Raw genomic sequence first — 21,513 nt, 5'->3', positions numbered from 1 at the left:
CTGGCCTCAGACTCAGAGATCACCCACCTCTGCCTCCCAAGACCTGGATCAGAGGTGAGCGCAACCAAGGCCCTGCTGTTTTCACTGCTCTAGTACCAGACTGTTTCCTGTTGCATTAAAAGGAAAAGAGAGAAGAAATTTGCAAGGGCCTGTGAACTTTCCCCCACTCCACTCTGGAACCAAAGTTCATGGGATTAGTTGTGGGACTTAGCTGGTCCAATATGTTTTTCTTGCTGGGTTAGTTAATGGTTACTAATATTACTGTTTGTTTTCTGGCTTTATTTAGGTTCCATGTCCTTAGCAAGCTCCTGAGTTTCATGGCACCTATTGACCACACTGCAATGAATGACGATGCCAGGTGAGCAGCAGTACTTGTATGTCTAAGGTGGCCTCTAAGGGAGAGCCTGAGAGTGACAGTCACCGCCAGTGGCTGGCATCACAGCAAGGTCTGTCACGTGCGTTTACTGCCATGGTTACTGTGAAGTCCAATCAGAATTTCCATAATTTCAGCACCATCTCTGGTAGTTTGTATTTCTCAGCATTAGTCCCCCTGCCTGGGTCATCTGCTCCTCTCATAGCAGAGGCATGCACTGTGTGCAGTGTACAGTGCTCTCTGCAGCACTCAGTGCGGGGAGCTGGCGCTTCCATTAGGTTTGTGGAAGCTGCTTTTGGGGATGACAGATTTTTTTGTCTTAAATAAAAGATATATGTGTTCATAAAGCTGAAATGATGGGATCTGTAAAGGGGACGTGTGGATACTTGTTATCCAGGGATAACATTTTATTTATTTAACTATTTATTGATCTTAGCTCAGGGTCTCACTGTGTATCCCAGGCTAGCCTAGAACTCAGAGTTCTGCCTGCCTCTGACTCCCAAGAGCTAGGGTTAAAGAGATGTACCATAATGCCTTGCTTTATTTTTTCAGTTTTTAATTTGTTTTGGTTTCTTGAGACTGTTAGCTCAGATGAACTGAAACTCTTTGAGTAGTCCAGATTGACTTGAAACTCAGGACAGTCATCTTGCCTTATTCTCCCAAGTAAAGAGATTATTTTCCATCACAAACAGCTTTTTCTTTCTTCCTTCCTTCCTTTCTTTCTTTCTTTCTTTCTTTCTTTCTTTCTTTCTTTCTTTCTTTCTTTCTTTCTTCCTTCCTTCCTTCCTTCCTTCCTTCCTTCCTTCCTTCCTTCCTTTCTTTCTTTCTTTCTTTTTCTTTTTTTTAGAATTGCTGGGCATGCTGCATACCTTTAATCCCAGCACTCTGGAGGCAGAGGCAGGCAGATCTCTGAATGTGAGGCTAGCCTGGTCTACAAAGTGAGTTTCAGGACAGCCAAGGGTACACAGAGAAATCATGTCTCACAAATCCAAAATAATAATAATAATAATAATAATTTCTTCTGCTGTGTATTTGTGGCACGCTCTTTACTCCCAGCATTTGGAAAGCAGAGGCAAGTGGATCTTTGTGAGTTCAGTGTTCTCCTGGACTCCGTAGCAAGGTCTAGAACATCCAGAGCTTCATAGTGAGTTTCTGCTGAAAAAGGTGGAGGAAGAATATTTCTTCTCTATTTATTCATTTTCATTCTAGTCTAATGAAGCAATCCCCCTTCCTTGTATTTATTTACCATGAGTGATTTGTTTATAGAAACATGAATTCCTGTTTTTCTCTTACTCGATAAATCATTTATTTTTATATTAAAATTGTACAGATTGGTGGAAGTCCCTTCAAGCCTGGTTGTATCATTTTGGTATGACCCCAACATTCTTTATATCCTTACTCCTTGCACATGATACTTAAAGTTTTTCTTTCTTTGGTGGTTCATTTTTAGATAGGGTCTCACTGCATATCCCTGGTTGATCTGGAATAGGCTGGCCTCCACCATGTCGGGCCTTTCAAAGCTTACCTTCTACTTTCCTTGTGCTTGATCTGAAATTGTTCCTTCTTGAAGCCCTTCCTATTAGTGGTGTTCAGATTTGGGTGTAAAATAGTGTTTATTATTTCTGGCTATTCTCATTTGGAGGGTCTCTCAGTATATACATGTAGCACAGAGAACATATGCACACACATGTGTATACTCAAAATATTTCCATTCAGGGTTTATTGGTTTAGGGTTTGTTTGTATATTTGTTTCAGCTTGTTCTTGCTTTTCTTTTTCATAGAATTAAAGTATGTATTCTACTATAAATATTTTTATAATATGAACATTTTTATGTCATTAAATTTTAAAATTCAAACAACAATACTATTTTATATCATTTAGCGATTCACTGACTAGTAGACACATTATTTTATCACAATAATGTTGTGGTAGTCTCCCTAGTGGTTAACTGTAGACTGTTGTTGGCTTTGCTAGGTGTGTCTCAAGTCACATGTAACCTTTCAAGTTGCTTCCAAACCTCATCGATCACTTTGTCTCTAGGCCTGAAAATAGCAGGTCTATGAGTATAGGCCACACACTGTTGGCTGTTTGTCATTGGGCTTGTTTGAATACTAAACAGCTTGTCCATAATCTATATACACTTGGATCTCTTATCCTCACCTCCTGAGTGCTGGGATTACAGGTGTGCACCCATGTGCGTTTTTCATTCAGTGCAGGAAATTTAACCCAGGGTTTTATGCATGCTGGGCAAGTGCTATACTGCCTGAGCTAAATATCTAGCCGTGGATTTTTCTTATATTATCTAGTACCCCAGAGGTTGTGTCTCTGAACTTACCTATATTTATCCTTTTGGATGGTATATTACATACTACAGTTACAAATTATTTGAAAAGCATGGTTGGCATTCACCCATAATTCTAGCACTTCAGAAGCTGAGGCAGGAAGATCATGAATTCAAAACCAGTCTGTCCTGTTTAATGAGACCCTCATCTCAAACTAAAACCAAAAAAAGTATTTGAGAATGAGTGCAATGGTTAGAATCATTTGGTCCTGGCTGCCTAAGAAGCATACATAGTTGCTGATTGCAAAGCAAATCAGCCTGAGTTCCTCCCAGAGCCAGTAATGCTAGGGCTGATGTCTCTTGGTCTCTCTCCAACCCTTGTGTTTCCAAGGTAGCTGCCAGCTTTAGTCACCAAACATCTGCTTGAGACAGGAAGAAGAGGAGGAATAGTGCCAGCCATATCTGTGGGCTCTTGTTTTGAGTAAAAGCTTACCCAGAATCCCTCACAGCAGCCTTTTTCTAGTCTTTCCTTGGCTGGGTGTGTGTTGTATTGCTAGGTCTGATAGAGCAGCAAGGAGAAGGGGTTAGGATTGTGTGTTTTGGGCAGCAGATTCTGTATTTATAGTGGGATAAAGCTGTTTTGTTGTTGTTAGATAATGGTTACCAGCATCCTTCTCCAGTGGATTAGCTTCAGATAAAGAACTTGACAGTGGTCTTGTAGCTTAAGAACTGAGTGTTTATGTTTTGTTATTGTTTTGTTATTTTTGAGACAGACTCTGTATGTAGCTCAGCCTGTCCTGGAAAGGCTGTTCTGGAACTCACTATGTAGACTAGGCTGGCCTTGAACTCAGATCTGCCTGCTTCTGCTGGGACCAAAGGTGTGCACCACCATGCCTGAAACTGAGAATGTGTTTTTTCACAAGACATTCATTCACATTGTATCTCCTAAAGTGAAGGGTTCATCTGTCTTTCTGCTCAGGCCTTGTCCTCTGAATGGGGCAGATGAACTATGAGTACTGTAACTAGATATCAGCTCTTTCTGCTTCTAGCATCAAAACTTCCAGGGCTGGAAGGTACTAATACTTTATCTTAAGTAAGAAGGAGAGAGCAGTAGCATGGCCTATTTTGTGAGTTTTATTTTGTTCTTTTAAGACAGTGTCTTGCTATGTTTCCCAGGCTGGTCTTGAACTCATAATCTTCAGCCAAGTAAATGCTTAGGAGATTATACAAAGGCATGAGGAGCTCAGTTGGAATCCCTAGAACCCAAGAAAAGCCTGGTGTAGTAATGTGCATCTGTAATCCAGTTCTCTTACCATATGATGTTAGGTGGAGGCAGAGTCTCTACAAGCTCAGTGGGCCACCTAGCCTGGAGTCCACAGTAGTGAACAAGAGAACTTGTCTAATATAAGGGAGACAGAGCGAGCAAGATGGCTTAGTGGTAAAGGTTCTGGCTCCCAGGATTGGTGATGTCTGAGTTTGATCCCTGGAAGCCACATTGTAGGAGAGAATTGAGTTCCAAAAGTCATCCTCTGACTCCTGTCCCAAACATATCCACATATACATGCAGTAAATAAGTATAAAAATTAAAATAATGAAAGTGGAACGCTCTGGGTGACACCCAAGGTTGTCCTCTCACCTCCACATGGGTGCTGTGGCATACGTGTGCCTGCACTCAGAGACATGAGTTTTGTGCTCTCGAATACACACATGTTCACTCATTTAAGAAAATGTTTAAGGAAAGAAAAATTGTGCTTGGTTTGGAGATGTTGCTCAGATGTACCACACTTGGCCAGCATGTCTAAGGCTATGGGTGTGGTCCCAGAACCACTAAAAAGGGATGGGAGGGGGCGGGGAGAGGGAAGACAGTTATATATGTATTTAACATGCTTTTCCAAGGTATTATCTGCAAACATTACAGTATGTGGTGATTACATAGTTCACATTGAATTCAGTAGTGAATAGAGATGCTAATATAGTGGTTGACAGAAGTTTATACAAATGCTATACTGTTTTATACATAGGACTGTAGTAGCCTCTGTGGATGTTGGCATTGCTGCATTCCCCATGGATGGGTAGGGAGACAATGTCATTGCAGTGGTGAAGTCTGGTATCTTAGGGGAAGGGGCGGGGGTCCTGGAACCAATCTGACATATGTACTGAGGGGCATTCGGCTTTGTGTCATGTTTTATGCCACAATGGGGAGTGTTCAGGGTTGTTTGAATGTCACTGACTCCTTGTGCTGCCCTCCTCAAGTGAACAGTTCAGTTTTTGCTAACTTACAGATAAGTCATTTTGCCATGTATGTGAGAGTACAGAGATTTAAACAGTTTTTTGTTTTGTTTCTGATTTTGAGTTAGAGGACTTTATAAGCATGATACAGGATCAGAAATCATAAGGAGAATTATTAATAAACTTGAACACATACGTTCCCCTGAGAAAGATCTCAGAAACGAGGCCCATTAGCAAATGACAAACTAGACCAAGTCAGTCTGATGGTGCTGTGCTGTGAGTAGAGGAGCCACAGCTTCCTCACGTCCCAGGAGTCATGAAGGCTTAAAACCTATACAGTAAACATTTCAAGAAACACAAATTAGGATTTTTTTTTCTCCCTTTTGCTAGTAACTGGTAGTAACAATGTGAGGGATGAACTTTCATGTACTGTTTTAAATGTGTGACTAGCAAATCCTTTTGGACACTTATTGGTTAATGTGTGTGTGTGTGTGTGTGTGTGTGTGTGTGTGTGTGTATAAGGAGCTATAGGGAACTGGGTAGATAAAATTGTTTTGATGAAATTCTGAGCAACTGTTGAGAAAGAAGCAGCGTTGTGTAACATAACATCAGTAGAAAAGAGCCTACTAAATGCTCCTTACCTAGCGCCATTTCTGAGTTGATAAAATAAACAAGTTGAGTCTCCATTATTCAAAATGTTCAGAACCAGAAGATTAACTAGAAGATTCAGGAGTTTTCCAGGTTTGGCAATATTTGCATAGACTTTGTCAGTTGCTTCCAGAATGAGAAAATCTGAAATCAAAAAGTTGCCACGTGGCCATTTGATCAGTATGTTGGTACTCAGAAGTTTCAGCTTTCAGGGGCTGGGTTCCATTGTAGTGCTGCATCCCTTGCCTGGCATCTTTGAAGGTTCAGTTCCCAGTACTGTGACAACAGAACAAAGTACAGGTTTCAGATTTTCTTGTTGGTGCTGCCTAACCTGTGTAAAGGGGGAGGTGGGGACCAAAATAGTTGTACTGCCATGCAAAGATCTCCAGGATAATCTGTTAACTGATGAGAGAAATTTTGCCTGTAGCACTCATTATGGTTTAAAGTAAAAACTAAGAGGCCAGAGAGATGGCTCAGCAGTTAAGAACACTTGTTGCTCTTGTACAGGATCTGGGTTCAGCTCCCAGCACCTACATTCTGGTTGCAACCATTTGTAACTATTTCCAGGAAATCCAGTGCCCTCTTCTGAACTCCACAGATACCAGGCATGCAGTATGAACTTTCATGTAATGTACATATATACATGCAAACAAAACACACATAAAATCAAATGAATAAATTAAAATTTAAAAGTTACAAACAGACATATGGTGTCTTTGTGTGTCTGTACTGCAATGTGTGACCATATGAGAGTGTCTGCTCAGTGATTGCCAGTGGGGAAGGAACTGAACAGCGTGCAGTAGAAGCCAGGCCTTGTCGTTTTCTTGCCCGACTCTGGGCTAACCTATTCTATGAGAGGACTCATCTGCCCCTCATTAGGAGGTAAGAAGCAAGCCTTTGATTTATTACTGGGGACTGGGATGAAGTAAAAGAAAGATTGTTTTACTGTATTGTGTTTGTAGTACTTGAATATTCTACGGTAGCTGGTATAGCTTTGTATCAACAACTTTTTCATTTTTTAAATTATATATGTGAACTATGGCGGCATAGGGAAGGGTCTGATATTCTTCTGTGCAGGTTGTAAAGTGAAAGACGGTCTCTCCCTGGTGGTTTCTGCCCTAAGCTGATTTGGTGGACCCAGCTACTTTCAGACTCTCCTCCCTACCTGTGGTATCATGAACTCCCTGTGCTCTTGATGTTTTGTTCCCAGAAGCAGCTCCCCCACAGTTCTGAGTTGACCAGGTCTGTGTTGCCTTCATCTCTCTGCAGGTATTCCTTGGCTCCAGGTTATTGTTAGCAAATAGGCCTAAATTAGATTCTGCCCAGTGGTTGAAGGCTCTGAATGCTCATCCTTGACTCTCCCTCGTCCCTGTCCAGTTTGAGGAAGATCAGTAGTTTGGATTGGTTGGAGAAAATTGAAATGGGAATGTACTCATTAAGAGAAAGAGCAGAGTTCCTTCACACAGGATGTTAACACACGCACATGGTTTGTAGCATCCTCATCTTGTCCCCTGTGGAGTGTTCTTTAGTTAGTTAATTTTTGCTGATACAAATTCTTTTCTCACACTAGGAACTTTTGTCTTGAAGTGATCTATTTAAAAAATCTTTTTAAATGCAAAGTAGCCCAGCTGAGATCTCGTGTCACCATATGTCCTCTTGGGAGAGGTTCACTTGGGGTCCTGGTTTAAATGCTTCCAGGGCACTTTTGTTAGTAAAAGTCTTGGGTGACCCTGACATAGCCTATGTCCAGTGGGTGTGACTCCAACTCTGAGGGAAATGCGTGTGTCTGGTGTACATTTTTTGAGTTGAAAGGATCTTTGTGCCTTTGCACAAGGCTTACCATGAGCCTGAAAGCAAGTCCCACTTCACCACACTCTGCACAGAGCAACACTGGCCTGAGGACAGCAGGCATGGGCTGCCACTCTGCCACTCTGTACCAGTCCTGGCTTCCCCTCTGACTTACAGGCAGAGGTCTTTCTAAGCTGGTCATGGACTTTGAGTACCAAAGTTTCCCTCACCTGATGTGAGTACTGACCACAGAGAGTTTACTGTTGTCCATAACCTTCCGCTGCCTTTTGCTGTCTATGCTAGGCCTTTGGAGGCAGACTTTAGAGGTGTGAAGTCTTGTCATGTGTGGTGCAGGTAGAAGTCAGTCATGTGCCTTCAGGAAGAAAATTGCAAGCCCCTGAGACATGCTGAGAAGGGGCCTGTGGCTCAACTTCACTAACTCTGGTTTCTGCTCTTGGCAAGGACAGAGGGTCTCAACAATGACAATCAGCTGGTACAGGCCGAGAAAAGGGACATGGCTGTGTTTGCTGCCACTTCTGGGGGGATTCTCCTTCCAGTGTGACTCTGGCACTGACCCTTATAAGTGCAGGTTATTGCATTTTTCTTTTCTTTTCTTTTTTCTTTTTTTGTTGTTTTTTCAAAACAGGATTTCTCTGTGTAGTCCTGGCTGTCCTGGAACTCACTCTAGCTGGCCTCCAACACAGATATCCACCTGTCTCTGCCTCCCAAGTGCTGGGATTAAAGGCATGCACCACCACTGCCTGGCTGCATTTTTCTATGTAACTTACTTACTTTTATAGCAAACATGATGGCAACATTAGCGTTTAGAATTATTTGGTTCCTTTGCAAAAACAAACAAAAAAAAATCCCAACAAATTCTTAGTAGGAACAGCGGTCTCAACCTCTCCCCCAGAATAAAACCTCATCTTTTCTACATGTATAAAGCTGCTGGCATTAAACAGAACGAGGGGACCCTTCCATGATAAGTACTGTATACTGAACGTATTATTGTCTTACATCTGGAGTTTAAGAAATGTGCAAATGTAAGCCCATCTTGTAAAGTGCTTTGTCAACATTGCAGCCATGTTGCTCCTGAGGTGCCTTGGTATAATAGAATTCCTACAGGCCATTTGTCTTTGGCTTGCCATTTTTGTGTATGGGTATGCAACCTACTTTCTACGTGCAGGCATGTTCCCCTCTCTTGATCACAGTCCTGTCCCCAACCCATAGCCACCCCCTACCCAACCCCTACCCCACGCGCTTTCTTAAAGCTCTCCTGCCTGCTGTGCTGCTTTATTCAGTAGAATCGGCACTGGTCTTGATGAGATACTGTGCTGTAGCTTGCACAGCATTGAGAGCTCATCTGCTCCTGACCCCAGGAAACACTGTCCTTACAGCATTTCCTATTGGGTAAGAACTTTAGGCAAGAATGGTTAAAATACTTAAGTTTTCTCTGAGGCTTCTTATCTCCTAAGAAGACACAGGTTGTTCTGACAGGTGAAACAAGTCTGGGCAGATATGCAACACTGATCTAATCAGCAGAACAAGAGCCCGCTCTAACTGGAGCTACCTTTTACCATCGTCATTAAGGGCTCCCATTACTCTTTTATTAGCTGCTCCTTCTCTTCCTTATCAGATTGCAGAGCAAACATAACTCACGGCAGTGATTTGATCTCTGTTAAAGAGGATTACAGCTTTGCATTAACTCGGATTGACATAGTTTATAATTCACTTGTTGATACTCAGGAGAGTGTTGCCACGTGCCTGACCTCCCCCGGCAGTGCTGAGGGGAAAGGACCCTCATAGATCATCATTAAAGATGGCGCCCAGCACAGACAGGAGATCCAGGTCTTCCTTAAGTAACAACGGAGAAGACAATGGAACACTCTCAAGTTCAAGCCTAAGACTTGGTCCAGACTCAAACCTTGGTTGAAAATAAAACATTACTGTTGTGTCTTTGTTTTTCCTGTTTGGTGCTGTTAGGCTCTCACACTGCAGAATTTGAACTGTCAAATTGAAATTTGGTTCCAAGCAGGAGAGAGTGATAGAAGTGCATCTTCTTAATCGGAGTGAGGACACAGAGCAGAGAAATCCGTCAAAGTCTGTCTTTATGGCTGTGGTTTTCATTTCTGCAACCAGGTTCTCAGTATTTCCTTATAATTTAAAATTCTCTCTTCCCCACAAAGGGTACTGCATGTTTATTAAAGTGGTTCTAGATTTTTTTCTTGAGGATTTGTTTTAAAATTATTATGAGATTCTAAATGTAGCCTCTTATAGATACTGCTTTAATCACAGCTAAAGTGGCTTGCAAGTATGTAGCTAAGCTTTCAGCCTTTCTCTTGATTGGCCATTCACACACATTATTAATGTTTCCCATGGTGCTCTCTAGCTGACATCAGATTACTAAGATGTATAGATGGATTTTGTTTCTCCGTGATGCCCTTATTTGCTCTGTGTTTTCCACCTGATTCTGATTAGCAGGAAAGTGGCAATGAGGGACATGATCATCTCCACCCCGTTGTGACCAACAGTGGATAGCATGGTGTCCTACTCACTGAGCACTGCATCAGACCTGCACCAGCCTTCATCAGAAGGCAGTGGAATGGTTGACATTATCTACAATTTGTGATTAAAATACTAAGTCATGGAGTAATCAAATAACTTGCTCAAGTTAAAAGTTGTGTCCCAGAGTGTAGCTGCTAAGCCCTCTGCTGCTACTGGAGAGTTTGTAGGAATAATGCAATATCTCAACCCAAGAGAAAATTTTAGCTTGTCTAGAGGAAATCTTTTCTCTTCTGTAAAGGGACATTTTCTGTATAGGAAAGCATTGCTTACTGGCTGTTTACATTTTGGTATGTATCACTGAATTTCCCAAACCTGCCCTGTGGTTCTTTTGCCTGGTGCTGGTGCAAAGGCCTAGCCTGATTTCCAGTCCCTCACATTCTGATCCTGGCTCCCACAGCTCTGCTTGCACATTCAGACCTGTCGTTTTGTCCCTATCCTTAGCATGCCCTTTCCTCTAAGAAAAGTAAGGCAAAGAGGACAGAGAAGTTCATTAGCACCTGCTTTCCCTTTTCTTTTTCTTTCTCTCTCTTTTTTAACATTTATTTTGCTTTTGTGTGTATTCATGCACATACCCCTGGTATTTATGGAGGTCAGAGGACAACTTATGGGAGTTTGTTCTTTCCTTCCAGCATGTGAATACCCTTGGTGGGCTTTTTTGTTTTTGTTTTTGTTGTTGTTGTTGTTGTTAAGCAGGCAGTAACAAAATTCATTACAAGGTCTTTTTATTGTGGGACATTTCACAGCTGCTTTTGCATAGCTGTTCAAATCCACACTGTTTGTGCTTGGCGTCCTCCCTCCCTCCATCACACGAGCTGTCCCCACATCCTGCAGTTCCCGCTGACTTCTGTTCATATACCTTGGTTAATACAGCATGTTGTTCAGTGCTATTCCATCTTCCTCGTGTGACTGTCACAGAGGCTGCATCAGCTCTGCACAGCTCCACACTCACCTTCCTTGATTCCCTGGAAGCAACCCGTTCTTCCTTCTAGAGTAAACTGCTTGCCTGCACGCCTAGTTCCTCACACCTGTTGAAACAGCATGGTGACCATCGTCCAATGAGGGAGCCTCCGGAGCACACTCCCATGCTCGGCACTTCTGTCCCTGGGGGATGTCCAGTCACCTGAGCTCCAGCCCTTTGCCTTTCCTCAGCCCTTCTCAGTGGTGGCTCTTTCTCTCTGAAGGCCCTTGTCATGCTGGCCCTTCTCTTGTGGTATCTAGTGCAATTCAGGACTGCAGGTAACTAACTAGAGGCTCTTTCTTGATAAGAACATTAGCTCCTAGAGAGTGGCCATGCTCCTGCCGTAGTCCAGACCTTAGCCCTGGACAGTGCTGTTGAGATTAGTTGTATTCTGTCTATTCTAAAAGCATTTTTATAACAGGGAGGCAACTTATTTAAGGCCTTCTGAGTCTCTGTCAGCATTCTCAAAGCCAGAGGACTTAGCCGGGAATCCTGACTGAGTGAGTCCTCGTGCTCATCTGTGGCGTGTGGCCTGAGGTGGCTGTCAGTGTGCCTTAGTGAAGACAGTCAGTTCTTCTTTTCACCTTCACTTTGTTTTGATTTTTAGAAAGAAATGAAGTGCCCTTTTCTATGTTTGTTTTAGGAAGGAGTGTTTTTAGATGTTATTTAAATAAATGGAGTGTGTGTTGTCACAGTCTGTGTATGCCCTTGTTGCTTTGCCTCGGTGCACCCATTCCTCTCTTTGTGCCAGCTTAAAGGTGTATAGCTTCCTTCCATAATGCCTGTTATGCCTGCTCTTACAGTTCTGTTCACAAGGGCTACTGAGGTAATTTTTGAGAACAGCCCTGTAAGATAGACTCCATAGAAACCTCTCTGGTCTGACTGACTCCTTCAGCACCCTTCACGCCTGTGTCTCAGATTGTCCACCACCATGTCACTTGCTAAGTATGTCCCCATTCTAGAACATTGCACTGCTGGCCACCACTTGGCTGTGTTAGTCCTAGCTTACAGCCAGGGTGAATGTTCTGAGATGAGGGTGCAATACTGGGATCTCTGATTCCCAGCCTTTGCTTAGAGGGTGTTTGAGTCATTTTTACTTGGATGAAACTAGGAGAAAGACCCAAAACTACTACTTTTTCTACTACTTCTTGAATTTTGTGTTCTGTTGGTTTTTCTCTTGACCAACTTGGCTGTGTTTTTTGGGTGGAGGTGGCGTTTGAGACAGGGTTTTTCTGTATAGCCCTGGCTGTCCTGGAACTCACTCTGTAGACCAGACTGGCCTTGAACTCAGAAATCCGCCTGCCTCTGCTTTCCAAGTGCTGGGATTAAAGGGTGCACCACCACTGCCCAGCTTGGCTGTGGTTTTTATACCAGGTTGGGTTTCTGCTGGCTTCCTACAAACTGCTGGTTATTGTGGAAACAGGCTCTGATGATTAGTAACAGCTTTGGCTGCTTTTAGAATTATCTCATGTAAAAAGAAAACAGTAGAATGCATTTGTTTGTATATCACTGAAGGCATAATAAACCTGGTCAGCTCCTGTTATTTTTATGTTGACATGAAAAGGAAGCATAAGAAAAGGCATCCATGTGCAGGAGGGTGTCACTAAGCACTCCTGGGAGGAGGCCCTGAGTGAGCCACAGCCACACCTTGTGTTCTATCCATGGCTTCCCTCTGGGAAGCAGAGCACTTTATAAACATTAACTCATTTACCCTCTGGGCTTCTCCACTTAAAAGGTAAATAAGGCTGAAGGTTCTTTCTTCTCCAATATGGATCAGGAACACCAGCCAGAGAGAAAAATGGCTTGAACAGAGGCTAGCCATATAGGGTCTAGATGGGACCATGGTGGTGTCCTGGCCAGTTCTCCTTTCTGCTTCTTAGGGCAGTGGGGGCTGGGCCTTTGTGCGGAGTGTGAAATGCTGCAAAGACGAGCAATTGTTCTTCAATGCTTTGTGCTCTTTTATAAGAACGGAGAAATCAATACACATTTTCTCATACACACTCGGCAGCCGTCTGCCTCTCCTGCAGCTCGATCCTGCAGGAGGAGATACAGCTATGCAAGCCAGCAGGACACGCTGGCTTCCAAGGGAAGACATGAAAATTCCTCATTCTACATGTAGCAGTAAGCTCCCTAAAGCTAGTCATAACACCGGCTGAGGCCAGCACATCACTGATGGCAGGACCAGTGGGTGCAGCTGGAGCGGGAAGACGGCATGCTGTTGGGTGGAGGAGTCTTTGGATGTGTTCTGACAGGAGGTGTTTGTTCCTGGGGAAGACTTTGTTCAGAATGTGGCTTATAGAGAAGAAGTTCTTTGAGGGATACTGTTAGGAAATAAAAAGATGAAGGTAGCAATTTTTATCTTTCAAATTGTATCTGTATTATCATACAGTTTGTATCTGTATTATCATACAATTTGTCATAGATCCGGGCATAGCAGTTTATGCCTGTAATATCAGTAGTATTCTAGAGGCTGAGGCAGGAAAATCAGTATAAATTCAGTGAATTTATAGTAAAGGCCAGTCTGAACTACATAATGAGTTCTAGGACAGTTTGGATTACACAGGTGGCCCTATCTCCTTAGTCTTACTTTATTACTGTAAAAGATGTCATTGATATCTGGAATTCAGTCACAGTTACTACCACTAAACAGTTTAGTGTAGGATACGAGTGACAGAAGTTTTGCCAACAGAAGATAGGTTCAGTTAACAGAACAGTTTTGCATAGCAAGAGGAATGCATTGGTTCTCTCCAAGTTAGTGGCTCTGGAGACTGTATCTTTCACACAGAAGAGACATGGGAGTGAAAGCAGGTGAGTTATCCAGATGCTAGAGGAAGGCTGAGAGTGGAGGGTAGAAGAGGAACCAAAAGACAGGCAAAGCAGGACGATCATTCATGGAGGCTGGCCGAGTGGGCCCAGGGCATCATGACGGCAGCCCAGCATGCTGGCTCATCCACAGGGAATAGCAGCTTGTCTGACCCAGACCCTCTGGGTGACATAAACTTCCTGGCCAGTTTCTACATCTTCCCATCCCTTAGAAGTTGAGGTTCAGTGGAGTGAGAACTGTATCCTATGCCATGGGCCCCAGCACTGATGTGAATGCCAGTGTGCCTGGGCCCTAGCACTGATGTGGACGCCTTGGTGTGAATGCCGATGTGTCTGGGCCTTGGTGTGAATGCCGGTGTCCCGGGGCCCCAGCTTCACCTTCCCTGCTACTGAGGAAGTGAGTCACATCTAAGTGGTGAAGCATCCCTGGCTTATCATAGGAGCCATGGAAGGGGCAGCTGTTTAAACAAGAGCTTCATCTTCCTGAAGCCAGCAGTCATGAAACCATAAATACAACAGTGGCCAACTCAATTGCCAGGATCATGGTGGCCTGATGTTAATATTAAACATCTCCAGCAAGGCAGAGTGACCTGTGCCCAGCTCCAGAATAAAAATAAATAAAAAGAAAAGAAAACCCTGATAAAAAAACAGTGAGGTGATTTGTCATCTTTCCTTTGTGACGCCATTTGTCTTCTCTCACATCAAATCTGTTATAAAACAGTCAAACTGTGGAAGTAGAAATCATCCCAGGAATATGGAATATTAACACACAGGAGCAGCAAGGAGCAGGTCTCCTTTTGTCTGAAGACACCCCACCCCAACAAATCTAATAAGGTAAATTATTTTTCTTTAAAAGGATATGAAAGACTTCAAGCTAATAGGAGAAATAGTAGAAGTTTTGAGTCTTTGTAGTATTTTTTGTCTTTGTTAATTTGGAATGAATTTATAAGGAGAAAGCCTTTACAAATTCCCACCTTGTCCCTCTTCCTTCCTCTCCTTTCCCCATCTTTTCAGGTCCTTTGTTTGGGGCCTGAACCTGCTTCTTTAAACATTTATAAATCTTGAGTCTGTCTGATCTTTAGATGACAGGCCAGAGGCCGCGTCACCAGCTGTAATTTAGAGCTGTGGGGCTAAAGCATCTGCAGGGATTTGAAGGACCCAGTCCTGACCTGACTGAAGGAGCATGTTGGACTAGCCCTCCTCAAGTCTCCCCTTCAAGCTCTGGGAGGATGCTGATGAGAGCAGACAGCTTGGATAATTTATGAGCTCCTGGTCCCCCTTGAAATGAGTCATATACTGCCACCTTGTGGTGAATTGGCACAACTGCAGTTTGCTTTCTGGAATCATTTTGTATCTAGACCCTGATGATTAGTGATACTTTGCTAGCTTGATCCCATCAAATAGTTTTCAAGAATTTTTTTAAGGGAAAAAGGAACACAGAGAAGTTGGTCTTTTGTGGGATGCTGCCCCGTTCTTTTTGCTATTCCCTTTGTTTTATGGTGTGTAGGGGTATGTGTCTGTGTCTGTATGCCTTCATTTCTGGTTTGGGTTTTGGCTTGGTGTGAAACCTGGGAAGATCAGAAAGGAAGTCTTTGGGACACTTTTGTTAGTAGGAGAAAAGGGAGTCTGTATTGACTTCCTTATCTGTATGCAGGAGTCACACATGAGCTTTCTGCCCTGTGAGTTGTGTTTTTGCGAGCCGGCTGTGAGGTGTCAAGATGGCCAGTTGTTCCTCATACCTGTGTGAAGGAGACATGCTTCATATTCTGGAGATAGCATTTATGGAAGGTGCAGTAGTCCTGCTGCCAAAGAAGCCACCATTTTCTCAGGCCAAAATGGGAACTAGCTCTGACAACAGGTTGCAGCTCTTGTACACCATTACAACTGCTACTGCTGTGCTTGCTTTTTCTCTTTGAATATTTAAGACAGCAAGCTGATGTCTCTTGATTTTTTTTTTTTTTTTTTTTTTTTTTTTTTTTTTGTATCTCTAGAAAAGAAGCAGCCGTGCATATCTGTAGCCCTCTGGCTCACTCTGCTTTCTGGATTTAAAAATGTGTATGGAATAAAAAATGTGAATCCACACATGTGAGTGCAGGTGCCTGCAGAGGCCAGGGGAAAGAATATAAGATACACTGAAGCTGGGTTTGTAAGCAGTTGTGAGCCACGCAAAGTGAGTGCTGGAAAGTGAGGTTGGATTGTAGACCAAAGCCTATGCACTCCTAACCGCCAGCTGTCTCTCCAGCCTCCTGCTGTGTCTTTGTAATCCTCAATAGTAGCTAGTAAAGTTCAGGCTGGCATTCAGACACTTGCTAATTTATCATACCGCATGCTGTATTCAAGTCCAAGGTTTAGCCATGTCTGTGTGTGTTTATAAGCTTCCAAAAGTACTAAGAAAATTGTTTTCAGAACACAAAAATGAAAGGAGTTTGGTCAGGGTACTGTAGGCACAGTGTGCTTGTCTACACAAGCAACCTGTGTGCTGTCTGCACAAGCAGTCCCCACCTTGTCTACTTGGAGCCTTCTTGCAAGGTTTTAAACTTGATCTGGACTTTGCTCAGCATGACACTGGTAGAGTTAAAATTGTTAGTCTTCTACCTATGTGAGCTATCACTGTCCCTGCTTCTTAAATGTATGTGGAGGGTCACAGGCTGCCACACGGGAGTACGTAGTATAGGCTCTGCAGTGTGCAGAGGAGGTAGAGAGCATCGAGGAAAGGTAGTCAGGGTGCTTTCCAAATGTGTGGTGGGTATTAGGGTTGCCGGGCCTGGAGAAGCATCAAAGGCAACTATGTATATAGGTTTGGAACTGTCTTTCTCTTTTTTCCTTCCTTCCTTCTTTCCTGTTTTAGACAGGCTCTTGCTCTATAGTCCAGGCTGGCCTTGAACTTGGGATCCACTTACCCCAGCCTCCCAAGTGCTGAGATCACAGGCATGTGCCACTGTGCCTGTTCACATTGTGCCCTTACTCAGACTACTTTGTTGGAGAGTGCATTTGGAAGACATGAGGTTCTTACTGATAGTGAGACCTTGATATAGTTTTAGATGGTGGACAGGGTTTTCTGGGGATCTGTAGGTCAGCTGCTTTCTTTGTGCTGCCCACAAGAGCAGCCAGGTACAGCATGTGGTGGGGTTGGGGTACCTTGGAGCTTGGAGTTTCCAGGCCAGAGTAGGAGGAGCATGGTCTTCCAGAAGCCAGAAGCAGATAGGAGAATTCAGATCCAGATGCCGAAAGCTACTGACCTAGCAAATTGAAAGCCCCGAACAGGCCATTTGCAGGTTTAATAAGCTGCGTTCTACTGTTTGCCCAAATAGCATGAAAGACAATGATGTGTGCTGCAGTCCTGTGAGAAGTGCACACCATCACTAAAGGCCATGGAAATCCTCACCCACCAATGCTGCTTGCATGTCTCCCCGCCCCGAGCATCTTCCTTTAGAACACACACACACCCTTGCTCACACATGCACACGTGTACACACACTCTATCTTTATGGAAAATGGCTGCTACTGTATGAACATTTTTTTCCAGAAATGGGGTTTATGATAATATAGTAAAAATATTAAATTAGAAAATGCCTCACTAAGGGTTATAAAACCTTACTACGCTAGAGATAGGTAATTATCCCCTCTGCAGCCTAAATGACAGTTTAAAAGAAATAAAAATGTTCATGCTCATTACTTGCTTTTGTACGTTGTAATAAAGGATGAGTTAAATTTTAATTCAAGGAAAAGCACCTGCCATTGACCCTTCCACCCTGGGTCCAGGTCCCAGTAATCGCTCTGTGGCCCATGCTGTGTCATTTCAACATTCATATGTGTTCTACAGTGGACATTGCCACCGGCCATTGAGAGCAAGGGTGTGGAGATAAGACAGGGAGGCAATTCAGACCACAGACCCTCATCTTCTTTTGATGTGATCAGGAGCAGGAGTCTGTATTTGAAACAATGACTTGCCAAGTTCACTATGCAGAGCCTTACAGGGACAGCATTGCAATGCTCCACATATACTGGAGGACCAGAGGGTCAGGGTGGCCAGCTCTGCTGTCTCATTTCTGGTGTCTTCTCCTTGCAAGTCCCACAAGTTGTCCTCTGACCTCCACATGTGACTAGGCATGAACACACAATAATAAAACAAATTAAAATGCCGCCCCAGACTATGTGACATGGCAACTTAGAATGTGTGGTGGCATGCAGGGCTGGGGTTGTTCTTCCTGCAGGCTGGGCTCTGGCTTTGCCACAGTCATTTACTGTGTTCAAGCTCCATTTTAACTGACTGAAGGTTTTTTAGGGGTGGATACTGCTCTAGGCAAGGAGGAGCTGGGGAGGGGCTCTACTGGGTGTCTCTAGACCGGGAGTGGAAGGCATGGGAAGGGGAGGAAGAGTCACCCTGTGTTCCCCGTAAGGCAATTCCAGCTGACGGAACAGAGGGGCTGGATTTGCTTGCAGATGTTTACATTGGAATAATCCTTTCTTCACTCAACCTGTCTCCCTCTCTATTATATTTTAAGAACAGAGGTGACTCAATTTCCCAGGTTACTTTGCTACAAGCAGCTGCATATGTTTGTCAGTTTTGCGCACTGAGTGTGAAATGATGCTCTCTTAAAATACAGGTTCAGCATTTCACTCCACTCCTGACACGTAAGCCCTCAGAGGACAGACAGTACCTGCTGCCTTTGGCCCACGCACTGTGCTGCCATTGTGGAGCAGAGTGGAACCATTTGCTTGGAGGCAGTGATGGCTCTTGGTGCAGGCCAGCAGGGCGAGTCGAGGAAGATTAAAGCAGCGCTGTGCCCCGTATCTCTCCTCAGCCAGTATCACCTTGAAGTCGCGCTGTCCTTTTTTGTCATGGCAGCTCTCTCCTTGTTTAATTTTGTTAGTTGAAATGGCTAAGGAGGCTGTGTTGGGAAATAGGCTACAGTGTGAGGGGCGAAGGGTGGGCGGGGCTGCTGGGGATCCCGGGGGGCATATGTGGTGTCCATTTGCATCTGGGGTGAGGACTTCCCCTCTATAGGGCTGGGCAGATGCCTGGAGCTAGAGAACAGTGGGAATGTGTGTGGGTCAGGACTGGTTGGCAGTTTAGGGTGAGGCTTCCAGCAAATTGTTGTGACTATAAAATGCCTGTAATAAAGTTAGAGTCCCTCTGTTGTTTTCTGATCAGTTTCTCTGCCCGTGCACTGATCCCCACATGACAGCGCTGGTTTCTGCCATCCTGCTGTTCCTTTGACATGTCCTGAGAGCTGGGGTTCCCATGGTCGTGTCTCCTACTCCACAGGAACAGCAGAGTGAGTGCTGAAAAGCCGAGCTGCCATCATGGCAGAGCAGGGAGGCCACAAGTTAAAGCCAAATGGAACCCTATTAGAGCAAGACAAATCTCCAACAGTTGCAAAGATAGCTTCTGTTGTATCAGGGTGGCTGCTGGGAGACCTCAGACAACAAGAACGCCTTCAGAAACCCATTTTCTTAACATGATAACAGGCTAAGGGCTAGATCTAAAGATACCAGTCTGTGTGACATTCCTCTGGGATGTGGACGGAACAGACGTGGACCCTTACCTTGGGTGTGTCCCTGGGCTGTCTCAGGATCTGGCCTGTTGGGACTGTGAGCCGCCTTCTACTGCAGGGCAGCTCTGCTTCCTGTCCACCGAAGAATGTGTTCTAGAGCCTGGTTCTCCTGACAAGGTGGCTCACCATCTGACTCACGCCATTTGCCATTTCCTAGGCTGAGCTAAATGTGTCACAGATGTAACAGCAGTGTAAGCTGTAGTGATTATTTGCTGTATTTCTAAAACAAGACATTTTATTTTTACTTTGTGTTTGTGAGTTTATGCCTGAGGAGGGTCTCAGATCTCTGGAGCTAGACTCACAGCTGCCTGGTGTGGTTGTAGGAAAACAGACCCTGGGTTTTTTGTTTTGTTTTGTTTTGAAGAGTAGCAAGTGCTCTTAACCCCCAAACCATTATCTCCAGTCTCCATCATTGTGGTTTTTTGGGGGGTTGGGTTTTTTTTTCTTCCCTGAGACAGGGTTTCTCTGTGTAGTCCTGGCTGTCCTGGAACTCACCCTGTAGACCAGGCTGGCCTTGAACTCAGAAATCCGCCTGCCTCTGCTTCCCAAGTGCTGGGATTAAAGGTGTGTGCCACCACTGCCCGGCTCCATAATTGTGTTTTTAATGTCCAAATTCAGCTGTAGACTTGGGCATAGTGGTGCACACTTGTAATCCCAGCACTGGAAGGGCAGAGGCAGCAGGATCCAGCATATGAAGCCAATGTCAAAAATAGTGAGACCTTAAAAATACAGTATGCTGGGGTGTGGGGTGGGGCAACCCAGCTGATAAAGCACTTGCTGTACAAAGAAGGGCCTGTGCTTGACCTCTGTACCCACATTAAAAGCCAGGTAAGGGTACACACTCATAACCAGCACTGGGGAGGTGGAGCCAGGAGGATCCCTAGAGTGCATTGGCCAGCCAGTCATAGCCAAAGAGAAGTCCTGTCTCAGGACACAAGGTGGACAGTTCCTAGGGAAAGTTACCCACACACACACACACACACACACACACATGCGCGCGCGCACACACACACACACACACATGACTCGTTTCATTTCATTGCTATGTGGTGTATGAATCATATACTTGTGCACACTTATGTATCTAGGTTCTTAAGAGGTCAAGAGGATCTTCCTCTTGCTGAGCCCAGAGTGCACGGTTTTTCTGGCTAGCCTACCTATCCAGCAAGCCCCAGTGAACCCCCCTGTTTCCACTCTTGTCCCCCAACACTGAAGTTATGGAATGCATGGGCACACGTAGTTTTTCACATGGGCACTGGATATCTGAATTCAGGGTTGCATAGCAAGCATTTTACCCAGTGAACCATCTCCTCTGCCCAATAATGTTAATTTTTAAAATCCAACTTTAAAAATAAATTAGCCAATTAAATTATTTCTTAGACTGAGATTAGAGCAAAGGGTGTGGGGGAGGGGAAGAGCCCTGGCTCTGCTCTGAAGCTCTGCACACATGATCGTAATTGGGATCTTGTTGCTGGGTCATTTCCATTGTTTTTCAAGTACTGCCAAGTCCCAGAAAATGTATGAAAACTAAATTATATCCCCTACATCCCATGTCTGATTGAATCCTCTCGTTGCTTGCCAGTCTCATATATCCTATTAAAATATTCAATCTTGTTTTCTTACTTGAAGAGCCTGTCTGTAAAGGGCAAACTTATAGAAAACTCATTCCCTGGAGACAGGGTATCCAGCCACACTGGACTATTTACATATTTCACTATGTGATTGGCTGCTTCTGGGTTTCTCCCTTCCCTTGTATTTGTGAATAAGTGCTCCGAGATGTGGTTCTTAATTACATGGCTGTGTTTTCAATTGAAGAAACAGATGAAGGTATTTCCCAGCTTCTTGGTTCCTTTTTAACCTTGAAAAGTTAAGCAGTGTATTAACCAGTTTGCTTTATTTCCTAGGACTGAATTGTATCGATCTCTTTTCGGCCAGCTCAACCGTCCTGACGCAGACCATGGGGAGTGACAGTAGCATCCTTCTCATGCCCAACCTCCGCACAGGACCCACCCGCTGCTTCCAATAAAATGATCAAAACTACAATAAATCTTTTTTTTTAATCTGTTGTCACTGTCTTCACTGTGAGTTCTTGAACTACAGGAGGTGGTTTAGAGTTAAACTGCTGAAAGGATTTGTATTTTTCTAGTTATAGTCTCCTCATACACTGTAACGTCACTTCTTGTCCATTCATCCCTGAATGCATACTCAGGTTGTTTCCACATCTGGACTGTAGTGAGTTAACTGTGGGATCAGCTGACCTTCACTGCTGATCTTCAGTCCCTTTGGTAC

The 21,513-nt window shown here is 44.1% G+C and overlaps 1 protein-coding gene across 1 annotated transcript in view; it reads left to right on the top strand.

Moving 5' to 3' along the window:
- Aatf (apoptosis antagonizing transcription factor) overlaps positions 1-21,290 on the top strand; it is a 99,859-nt gene extending 78,569 nt beyond the window's left edge. Inside the window, exons 12-13 of the mRNA XM_031350836.1 lie at positions 287-358; positions 21,129-21,290. Coding sequence (XP_031206696.1) covers positions 287-358; positions 21,129-21,192 — 136 coding nt within the window. The 3' untranslated portion in view covers positions 21,193-21,290. The remainder of the gene's footprint in view (positions 1-286; positions 359-21,128) is intronic.
- Positions 21,291-21,513: the final 223 nt, after the last annotated feature.

This window comes from Mastomys coucha, unplaced genomic scaffold (assembly GCF_008632895.1).
Source record: "Mastomys coucha isolate ucsf_1 unplaced genomic scaffold, UCSF_Mcou_1 pScaffold5, whole genome shotgun sequence".
NCBI classification, from domain to species: domain Eukaryota; kingdom Metazoa; phylum Chordata; class Mammalia; order Rodentia; family Muridae; genus Mastomys; species Mastomys coucha.
Note: the sequence above shows the minus strand (reverse complement) of the source record. Positions and strands in the feature narration are given on the sequence as shown.